This window comes from Salmo salar, chromosome 14 (genome assembly GCF_965601325.2).
Source record: "Salmo salar chromosome 14, fSalSal1, whole genome shotgun sequence".
Classification (NCBI taxonomy): Eukaryota; Metazoa; Chordata; class Actinopteri; order Salmoniformes; family Salmonidae; genus Salmo; species Salmo salar.
Genome location: NC_138304.1, coordinates 25362570 through 25374269, shown reverse-complemented (window position 1 = coordinate 25374269; position 11700 = coordinate 25362570). Strand labels below are relative to the sequence as shown.

Genomic DNA, 11700 nt, shown 5'->3' with positions numbered 1-11700 from the left:
TCCAATACCTTGACTTTGTTGTCCCTAAGTCATTTTGCCACAACTTTGGAAGTATGCTTGGGGTCATTGTCCATTTGGAAGACCCATTTGCGACCAAGCTTTAACTTCCTGACTGATGTCTTGAGATGTTGCTTCAATATATCCACATAATTTTCCTGCTTCATGATGCCATCTATTTTGTGAAGTGCACCAGTCCCTCCTGCAGCAAAGCACCACCACAACATGATGCTGCCACCCCCGCGCTTCACGGTTGGGATGGTGTTCTTCGGCTTGCAAGCCTCCCCTTTTTAACTCCAAACATAACGATGGTCATTATGGCCAAACAGTTCTATTTTTCTTTCATCAGACCAGAGGACGTTTCTCCAAAAAGTACGATCTTTGTCCCCATGTGCAGTTTCAAACCGTAGTCTGGCTTTTTTATGACCGTTTTGGAGTAGTGGCCTCTTCCTTGCTGAGCGGAATTTCAGGTTATGTCGATATAGGACTCGTTTTACTGTGGATATAGATACTTTTGTGCCTGTTTCCTTCAGCATCTTCACAAGGTCCTTTGCTGTTGTTCTGGGATTGATTTGCACTTTTTGCACCAAAGAGGTTAATTTCTAGGAGACAGAACGCATCTCCTTCCTGAGTGGTATGACGGCTGCGTGGTCCTATGGTGTTTATACTTGCGTGCTATTGTTTGTACAGATGCACGTGGTACCTTCAGGCATTTGGAAATTGCTCCCAAGGATGAACCAGACTTGTGGAGGTCTACAATTTGTTTTCTGAGGTCTTGGCTGATTTCTTTAGATTTTCCCATGATGTCAAACAAAGAGGCAATGAGTTTGAAGGTAGGCCTTGAAATACATCCACAGGTACACCTCCAATTGACTCAAATAATGTCAATTAGCCTATCAGAAGCTTCTACAGCCATGACATAATTTTCTGGAATTTTACAAGCTGTTTAAAGGCACAGTCAACTTAGTGAATGTTAACTTCTGACCCACTGTAATTGTGATACAGGGAGTGCTTAGTGAAATAATCTGTCTGTAAACAATTGTTGGAAAAATGACTTGTGTCATGCACAAAGTAGATGTCCTAACCGACTTGCCAAAACTATAGTTTGTTAACAAGAAATTTGTTGAGGGGTTGAAAAATGAGTTTTAATGACTCCAACCTAAGTGTATGTAAACTTCCGACTTCAACTGTATATTTAGAGACAAACAGATGCCGGTGAAAAATATGACCAACCTCGACACCTAGTCTTTGGTGATGCTGCCTGTCCATTAGGCAAGTGTGTGGGGGGGGCTGTGGGGGGGGGGGGGGGGGGGGCTGTGGTGTTGGTGTGAATTCATGCTGTTGCATGGGTTTCTATTGTATTTGCGTCATTGTTCTTATGTAATAAACCAAAATGCTTAGCGATTCAATTCATAATAAACACAACACTTTGGTACTGTTTGATGATTTTGCTCTATCCCTACTTTAACATTGTACATGTGTTGCACAATGATGGTGGGATTTATGCTTTCATGCTGGCTTAGCAGATGAGTTAGCAAATTGTTTTCTAGAAACAAAATATCTGCGTTTGCTTCTTTTTTCGAGCAGTTAATGTGGACATTTCTCAATGGTAAGCACAGTGTTTGTGCCAAATTGAAGTGGTTTATAAAATTTGTGTTTATTTTATTTCAGACCACATAAGGATGTCCATGTGTTGTGTTGTAGTACTTTATGTAATGAGAAAATCCTACAGTACAAATCCTACCGTAACTAAAGTCTGTAATATCTAGAATTAAATTCACACTTCAGATAGACTGATACATGTTGGCTAATGTGATTGGAAACTTAATTCACTGATATGACTAGACCTGTGTTTTCTTCATGAATGTCCAGATTTTTCTTGGCTTGAGCTCACCATTAAATCCAAGCTTTCTCTGATTGCCTTACAGCACGTATTACTACTGTCCTGGACTGGTAAAATGATTAATTGCATCCATCGCTGCTACTGTGACAGGAAACATATAAAAAAACGTTTCTAAAACTCAAACTCAAAGGTTGGTAGTGACGGGGTGGGGGCAACATGTGTGGGGGTCATGTTGAAGTATAATGATTAGTTCCAGCTTATTTGTTTGTTTTTTTAAAGGAGGAATGTCTCTCATTATCTATCTCTATTCTCATTCCATTATTGAGGAGCAAGAGAAGAGACACTCCCAAACTACTGCCCATTGGCCAAAGGCATTTCGGAAGGGGATTTAACTACTTGAGGAAAAGGCTGTTGCTGCAGGAGCTACAGAGGCATTGGTTGTAAGGGCCCCTTCAAACTCATGCCCTGAGCTTGTCAACAGGTGTCAGAGAGAGAAGCAATAGAGTGACAGATTCTCAGGCTTTCAGAGGAGGGAGTCACAGGGAACTGCAACGGTGAGTTAAACACTGCTTTCTGTTATTGTTTTATTGTTTTATTCTTGAATGTTCAATTTGAGAGGCTTTGTAATATGTGCATAAACATTTTATATGACTGCAAGTAGTTTTTTTTATTAGAGATTGCATCTGATTTGATACATTTTTATTCATATTATGACCTGTTTAATATTTCACATACTGTTTCATTTTCTTTTAACAAATGCAATTACAGACAAGATTCATACTTACTATTGAAATAAGTAATTATCTTGAAAAAGCTATACTTACTACGAAATAAGTAATTTGCAACATTATTCCTGTTTGAGTCATTATATGATATAAGATCAGGAAGCATATAGTTTTCATCAGAGCAAATGAGATGTTAACATATAGTAGTAGTCCTTTAAACAAAGTTTCAAAATTATTATAACAACTTCATTCCAAAGCTAAGCTCTTTCAGTACAAGTTATACAGTTAAATTGAAAGAAACAAAGAAACAAAAAGCAATATGTTCGATTTCTTTTGATATTTTGCATCAACACCAAAAAAACTGCACAAGTTGTAACTTAGGCATCAAACCCAATACGTTTAGAGGTCCATTTCCTTGTTAACAAACCTGCCTTCTCTCACTCCTCACATTTTCATCACAGACTAAACTCCAGCCTCTCTGGTACCAGACGGAAATGCTGGGCAGTCAAGCATCAGACTAAGCATTAACAAATTATATTTCAGTCAGTCAGCCATAGAGCCAGTGGGGAAATAGCTGAAGTGTCAGCTATGTCCTTACCATGGAGTAAATAGGTTGTTAATACAATATACAGCTTCAGTAGAATAATTATATTTCCTTTTCTTTTCTTGTAAACCATTTTATTGAAGGTGGATTTTTTTTATTCTTCTGAAAATAAATAGTTTCAACAAGCTTCATAGACATTATGTACGGTGCTTGCCTGTGGCTCAACTTGATGAAATGCTACTGTACTGACTCAAAGTTATTTTGGAAGCAGTGATACAGATGTAGAGCGTTGCCTGCAGCTAGCCATGAATGGGGTGGTTTCTAATATGTGATCATAAGGCCTACATAAAGCCAATGGGGTGACTATTGGGCTTTTTAACCTTATCAAGGTTTTTTTGTGGTTTGGATGGCCGGACCAGCAGACAGAGCAGGGGGATATGAGTTTGAGCTCAGACTTACTCTAATTGCTTTCAGCTTTTTCTGCCTGCTAGTAAAGGAAAATTCGACAAACGTTGCAACCACATAAAGACCATGAGCTCTGAGCTCTTCCCCAGTGTGCAGACTGCAGAGCGCTAAACTTTTCATCCCAGGCTTGTTGGTCCAGTGCAATTCCCCTTGAAACGGAAAAGAACAGACTGCCTTTTATCTGTCTGTTGGTTAATGTGTCTCATGAGAGGATGGGGCATTGCACACAGTCTGTCCTTGCTTGCTTCCCTTCCTTTCGCTCTTCCCAGTGCAATGATTTTGCAGGGAAAATTGGGTCCCTGTGAGGATCTGATATTGATTGCATTCACAGTCTGAGTCTAAGCGTTTCTTGTTAGTGATTGAGGGGAAACGTTCTACCTCCTCTTATTCCGTAAATAGATGATGCACAACAGTGTTCCACTTGTTGGTAAAATGCAGCTTCCTCTACCCTTTGTTGAACCTTAACAATTAGAGGAGTGAGTCTAACATTTTTAGTAGCTGTTTGAAGTTTACTCCCAGCACTACTTGCCAGTCTGCAATGCATGCTGGAATTGCTTAGGTACTTTCCTGCCAATCCCGGTTGGAAGTCTGTCAAACTTCACAGCTAGTCGACAAGCCTGCAAAGAATGGAGGCTGAAAAGATGAGACAGACATCCTTGTGTCTGACTATTTGAATCCCTTGTTATGTGAAGGTAATTCCCCTGTGTGTCCATGCCAACTTTGAGTGCGGAACTGCGGATACTGTTTTCTCGAAGCCTTTGAGACGGCTTCGGCTCTTCCATGACTGCACGTCTGACACGCTTCACATAGATTGCGTCCCAAATGGAACCCTATTCCCTATAGCATTGGTATTCAACTCTTACCCTACAAGGTCCCTAGCCTACTGGTTTTCTGTTCTACCTGATAATTCATTGCACACACCTGGTGTCCCAGGTCTAATCAGCTCCTTATTATAGGGGAACAATAAAAAAAAACTGTGGAACTGGCTTTGAGGTCCAGAGTTGAGTTTGAGGGCCCTATAAGGTGGAATAGAGCAAGGTTTCTCAAACTCAGTCCTCGGGACCTCAAAGGGTGCACGTTTTTGTTGTTGTTGCCCTAGCACTACACCGTGGATTCAAATAATCAACTAATTATCAAGCTTTGATCATTTGAATCAGCTATGTAGTGTTAGAGCAAAAAACTAAATGTGCACGCATTGGGGTCCCGAGGACCAAGTTTGGGAAATGCTGGAATAGGTTGTCATTTGGGACACAACCATGGATTGACTGACTAAGGAGAATCTTTGGTCTTACTGCTGTATCGTTCTTGACGTTCCTTCCCTGCAGAGATTTAGCAGTTCGTGGTAGCTGGAAGAAGGTCACATTGGAATCTTCTCTAAGACAAATAAAAGCCTTAATATGGCAAGCATCAAATAAAACCTTGACAGTAAACTATAAATGAGCTTGTTAAGGATCTGTGTGCGCCAGCGCCTGGTGCCATTCCACAGGGCTGTATAATGTTCCTGTGATGTGGGTTATTGTAAGGCTGTCATTGACTTGCTGGTCTTTCCCACTGGTCTGATCTATGTCCTGGTTGCTGATAAAGTGCCATCTACTGTAATTATTGCCAGGGAGTCAATGGGGATGAATGGCCATAGCTGTGATGTCATAGTCTCTACGGTCTGGCTACTCTAACCTCAAGGTTTTCACCCACTGAGTTGAATAACAGACACAGGACTCGTAGCAAACATGGTGGACATTTTGTGTTGCACTAATACAGTTACTGTAAGTCATTAGCAACATAGCCAACATAATTTCTCCCAACACGTCGCTTACTGATACTACATTTTCACAAGTGTTGAGCCATTTTTTCTCTGTGAAGTCTACTGTTGGATGGAAGCTTAATGCCAAGGGTTATTTGACTAAGAGGTCATTATTAGACTAATGCTAACCACTTTCATTCAGGTTAATCCTAGCCATTTTCTTATTTAGGCTAATGTTCGCCACTTTCATGTTAGCCATTTTCATTTATGCTAATCACAGAAGAAAGAGAAAACCCAGATGTGTCACACGGGGTATAAACTTGAAGCATCCAGTGAGGGCTTCTATTCACCACCTTAAGTCTAGTGGCAGGCAGAGGGTCAAGGAGGAGCAAGAGCTCATCATTTTCTCATAACGTTCTGAATGCAGTTTTCTGTTCCAAAACTAGAATCTGTTACAAACAGAGTGCAAGTTTTGTAGACTTGACTCCTTGCCAAAGTTTTAAAAAATGGCATGGTTTAGGAATGTAGGGTGAATTCGAGTTCTTGCACACGCACACTTCAGAGATTAGGCATTCCCTAACGTAAATATGCAAATACCTGCTAAAACACGTTAATAGGATCATGCTAGCTCTTGCTTGGCTCTGCCCACCTCATTGCTTGTTCTGACCACTGTGCTTTATTGGTTCCTATTGTAAATTATGCCTCTGTCCTATCTTGGGTTAGTTATCATAATATTTAGGCTAATGTTAGCTATTCTTAATTAGGCTAATGTTAGCCATTTTCTTTTAGGCTAATGCTAACCATTTTAATTTAGGTTAATGTTAGCCATTTTCATATTAGCCATTTTAAATTAGTCTAATGTTAGCAATTTTCATGTTAGTAATATTCATTTAGGCTATAATGTTAGCCATTCGAAGGAACGTTAGCCATTTACTTACAGTAGCAGGCTGGCTACTCACTAGAGGTTCCACTTCCTGTAGATTTGATATTGGAAAAATGGTGGTAGATTTTGAACACATTTGTTGACATTTTGATGTTTCGGCCTGCTATACTTCTTTGTCCAGTGGGATGCTGCTCAGTCTACTTCTTTGAACATTTTTAGGATTCCACGTCTGTTTTTCTCTTCTTTGATGCTTAGTGAGCCATGTTCAGATTTTTCGTTGCTAATTAGCTAATTTGTCCTTGAATGTTCAAAGCAGTGTCTCCGAAAACAAATTGGACACTGCCAAACCTTTCACTTGCAGTGTTCCGTTGCTCACTGCAGTATCACAAACATACTGTAAACTCTCCAGGAGCATCTAAGCCATTATGTCTAACTATGAACATCTACACTAATGTTGTAGGCTGCTTATGATGCCATAACACCTATACCATTGTGCTTATCACTTATAGGTTACTTTCACAATCCTTCAGGTGACTACATGGACAAGCCTCAGATACTGTAGCACCACTTGTGTCACAGCTGACACCAACGTAATGAATTCAGCCTGTAGATGAGGTTGCTAGTGTTGTATGATTGATATAATCATTGATGAAGATTTCTTTATACTGGTTTACAATGTTACAGGAACAATCGCTTTGCACTATTGATCTACTGTACACCATTTATCGTTCCCATAGTTGCAATATACCGTATGTGAGTTAAGGTAAAAAGCCTAGTATTTGTGCAGGGTTGAGTCATTTCACTTCTTTGATAGTTCCACATTGTGTGCTCCCAATTATCTATCCCGTTAATGTTTTTGCACTACATGCATATTTCATTGACCAATCAACATTCTTTTAAAAGTACCTGCGCAATTTATTAAAGCATGTATGCTATTACAGTTGTCAAGAACCATGGCCTCTATTTTAGAGGAGAGCGGAGCACAGTCACTTAAGTTTGGTTTTCAGTTTCCACAGACCACACAAGTTCAGACATCGACCATAAGTTGCTCCACTACCAAATTTCTAATGGCTGCGTGCCAAGGACGCAACAGTTCAATTGAACATGCTTGAGAAACAGGTAACTTCTTATTCACCATAGAGGTTTGAACCAAATTATTTCTGAAGAAGTCTTTTCAGATAAATATTTGGCCTATTATTTTGATAGCATATCATTTCTCTTCCTGGGGATGTCAAAAGCTGGATGACATCACTGTCATTAGACATGACATCTTTTGAAAGACAGGGTTCCATGCTCCTTGAAGCCCTTATGGTTGGCTGAGCACTATTAATAGTTAGGAACTTGGGATAAAAGTGTTTAGTTTCGAGTGATGACTGCTGGCTTTCTGCTGGAGGTTACGAGATTGCTTCATGTCCCTTTTGTAAAACATAGTCTGCCTTAACTAGAACGTATGTGACTTCTTTAACAATCTTGTAAAATAAAGCCATGTTCTCTCTGGAAAATCCCCCATAATAGACCAAAAAGGTGTCAAGACCAGTGCTCTTTGTGCATGTCAAAAGTTGCATATCAATTTCACCAATTATTGCACTTATTTTCCCCTCTAGCCATGACCACTAGACTACACTGGCTCACAAGAGCCCTATGCCTGATAAGCATACTGTGCACTGTCACTTCCACATATGTGACAGAAGATAATTCATCCCCCGCTGAGAAAGAAGTCACCTTCAGCCACGTCTATAAGATTGACCTGGCCAAGAGCCCTGAGTGTAAACTCGCCTTGCAGACCCTCCCTTCCCAACAGGACCAGTTTTCAGGACTGCAAGAGCTGGAAGGGGGCGCTACTCTGGAGGGGGAAAACAACATAGTTTTCAGGCACCAAATCAACCTCAAGACCCCAAAGTGTGACTGTGATGAGTCGGAGAGCTTTACGTCTCTGCTGTACAGAGTCAACGGGCTGGAGGAGGAGGTGGAACACCTGAAGAGTCAGTGCTCCCAGGGCTGCTGTGGTGGAAAAGGTGGTGGAGCAGGAGGTAAGCCTACAGTGCAGTCCATCACCATGAGATCTGACAGAACATCTATATTCAATAGCTAAAATACATTGAGTGTACAGTTTTTGACACACTCAAACTGGTGCAGCTGATACCTATACCTACCATACCCTGTACAAAGGCAGTTAAATATTTTGTCTTTCCCATTCACTGTCTGAATGGCAAACATACACAATCCATGTCTCAATTGTCTCAAGGCTTAAACATCCTTCTTTAACCTGTCTCCTCCCCTTCAGCTACAATGATTGAAGTGGATTTAACAGGTGACATCAATAAGGGATCATAGCTTTCAGCTGGATTCCCCTGGTCAGTCTATGTCATGGAAAGAGCAGGAGTTCCTAATGTTTAGTACACTCAGTGTATATCTGAAAAAAAATGTGTAACTTAATCCCAGATGTTATTTAAAACTGTGAAACTGGTCTCCCGTGTGGTGCAGCAGTCTAAGGCACTGCATCGCAGTGCTAGAGGCATCACTACAGATCCGGGTTCGATCCCGGGTTGTGTTGCAGCCGGCCGCGACCGGGAGACCATGAGGCGGCGCAAAGTTGGTCCAGCATGGCCCGGGTTAGGGGAGGGTTTGGACGGCATGTCCTTGTCCCATCGCGCTCTAGCGACTCCTGTGGCGTGCCGGGCGCATGCACGCTGACACGGTCGCTAGTTAGAAGGTATTTCCTCCGACACATTGGTGCGGCTGGCTTCCGGGTTATGCGAGTAGTGTGTCAAGAAGCAGTGTGGCTAGGCAGGGTTGTGTTTTGGGGGGATGTATGGCTCTCAACCTTCGCCTCTCCCAAGTCTGTACGGGAGTTGCAGCGATGGAACAGGACTGTAATTACCAATTGGATATCACAAAATTGGGGAGAAAAAGGGGTAATAAGTACAAAAAAATATATATAACTGTGACACTGTTTGAAAAAATGATTGATGCACTGTCACTTACATTACACTTACAGTACAGACACTTCAGATGTCACATAACGTGATTTCCTAAACTTCCACAGGTGTGGACACTAGTTGTAGTGGCCACGGGACCTACCAGCACAACACCTGCAGTTGTCAATGCAACCCTAGCTGGGAGGGTCCAGACTGCTCCGTTTCCACCTGTCCTGATGAGTGCAACGACAATGGCCGCTGTGTGGATGGAAAGTGTGTCTGCCACGCTGGCTACACGGGGAGTGATTGCAGCCAGCTGATGTGCCCAGGCGACTGCAACGATAAGGGATACTGCGTGGACGGCAAGTGTGTTTGCTTCAGCCACTTCACTGGCGAGGACTGCAGCGAACAGAAATGCGATCCTGACTGCATCCACGGCACCTGCGTGAACGGAATGTGTATCTGTGACGAAGGCTTCTTTGGGGAAGACTGCTCTACAGGTAGAAATGCTGATATAGGCTGAGGTTATAATCAGGTCATAATATCTTATTCATTATTATATAAAAGGGAAAACTGGTCCAAGATCAGCACTCCTAGTTTGAAATGGCCTAGATCTACATAGCGAACTCTACCTTTTGTTGATTCACAGAACTGAAATGCAGAACATCTACAGCTGTAGGATCCTTAGGGTTCTGAGGTTTCATAAACACTTTAAATTTGACTATTAGTTAAATACAGTTAAGCAGAAAATATGCGGTCAAAACATTCTGACAGATAAATTCACTGCATCCACACTTGTGAAAGTGACAGCGATTGCTGCACCCTCAAACCATGTCTGCCAATCAACTGTCTAAAGATTTCACGTTGTTAAAACCAAGTTTGTGCACAGACCCATGGTAGCTGGTCGGGTATTGCACTCAGCGATAGTAAGATTTTCAAGCTGTGCTGCAAGAGAGATTTGGAGAGATTTATAGTAATGTGCATGTAGGAACTGTTGAACTGTTGCTTACAACAACAACAGCGATGTGTCAAGGGGGAAGAGGGAGCCTATATGAGTTTATGAGTTGGATTTGGAGGATAAATATTATGAGTATAGGACAAAAGCTACAGTATACTGAGACATTTTCTGTTTTGTGTGGCAAGAGTGAATTTGAGGCTACGGTATATGGTGAATAGGTATCTTTTTCACAAACATTGTCTTTTTAGAGTACAGAAAATGATCAGACCTGTTTTCTTTTTAGTGACCATCAAAAGCAATGCTAACCACATTTCACAACTATGATCGAGACTGGGATCTGAATTTAGACCTTTGGAAATTTGTACATTGATAAAGAACTCAGACACACATTTCAAATAAATCATCAAGAGAAAACCTAAAGGGTTTTATTCTGCCCACAAAAAGCCTTGGTGGATTTCTAGGGATTTTTAAAAGCCAGATCAATGTCCTACAGATGCTGCATGTGGATTTGGTCTGCTTTCCATGTACGCCTCCTGAGTTGTCCCTTAATGCTCTTTTCACCATGGTACAGTAGACTCAGTAAAAATAGGACTTTATGTGAGTCACTGAATAGTGGGATGTCTCACACCGACAAATAACAGTTCCATGCAGGAATGTACATTCACATTTCTGCTTCACATTTGAGAATCACATCCATTCTCAATGGACGTGATGGTCTTGAATATTATTGGTGGTCTTGAATATTATTTGAATAACATAATGTACCCTTTAGCATTATGTATGGTCACTTTTTACTACATGGAAACAGTACATGTGCTTCCCCACTTGTTTTTGTATTAATTACGACAGAGAAGCTAGCTAGCTAACGAAGAACAACAAAGAATATCTAGTTAACAGAAGAAAAGAAAGAGAAAATCAGGACAGAAGAAAAAGGATATCAAAGTGAAACAGTTCTCTAAAGACACAAGAGACAATAATACAAGAAACAACACTTCTGTAGCTTGTCAACTATGTGTCTGTCTATCCCTGTTCTCTCCCCTCTGCACAGGCCATACAAACGCTTCACACCGCGTGGCCGCTGCCACTCTAACCTGGTGGTCCCAGCGCGCACGACCCACGTGGAGTTCCAGGTCTCCGGCAGCCTCTGGAACTGCCGGTCTACAGCCAACAAGGCTGAGTTCATCTCAGCCTATGCTACCCTCCAGTCCCTAGACTTCCTGGCGCTGACGGAAACATGGATTACCACAGATAACACTGCTACTCCTACTGCTCTCTCTTCGTCTGCCCACGTGTTCTCGCATACCCCTAGAGCATCGAGCCAGCGGGGTGGTGGCACTGGAATCCTCATCTCTCCCAATTGGACATTCTCTCTTTCTCCCCTGACCCATCTGTCTATCTCCTCATTTGAATTCCATGCTGTCAAAGTTAGCAGCGCTTTCAAGCTTAACATCCTTATCATTTATCGCCCTCCAGGTTCCCTTGGAGAGTTCATCAATGAGCTTGACGCCTTGATAAGTTCCTTTCCTGAGGATGGCTCACCTCTCACAGTTCTGGGTGACTTTAACCTCCCCACGTCTACCTTTGACTCATTCCTCTCTGCCTCCTTCTTTCCACTCCTCTCCTCTT

The 11700-nt window shown here is 41.8% G+C and overlaps 1 protein-coding gene across 3 annotated transcripts in view; it reads left to right on the top strand.

Moving 5' to 3' along the window:
• Positions 1 to 2240: 2240 nt before the first annotated feature.
• Positions 2241 to 11700, top strand: part of LOC106569077 (tenascin-N) — a 31469-nt gene continuing 22009 nt past the window's right edge. For all 3 annotated transcript variants that reach the window (XM_014140054.3, XM_014140052.3, XM_014140050.3), the window contains exons 1-3: positions 2241 to 2394; positions 7803 to 8228; positions 9245 to 9616. In XM_014140054.3, coding sequence (XP_013995529.1) covers positions 7805 to 8228; positions 9245 to 9616 — 796 coding nt within the window. In that variant the 5' untranslated portion in view covers positions 2241 to 2394; positions 7803 to 7804. The remainder of the gene's footprint in view (positions 2395 to 7802; positions 8229 to 9244; positions 9617 to 11700) is intronic.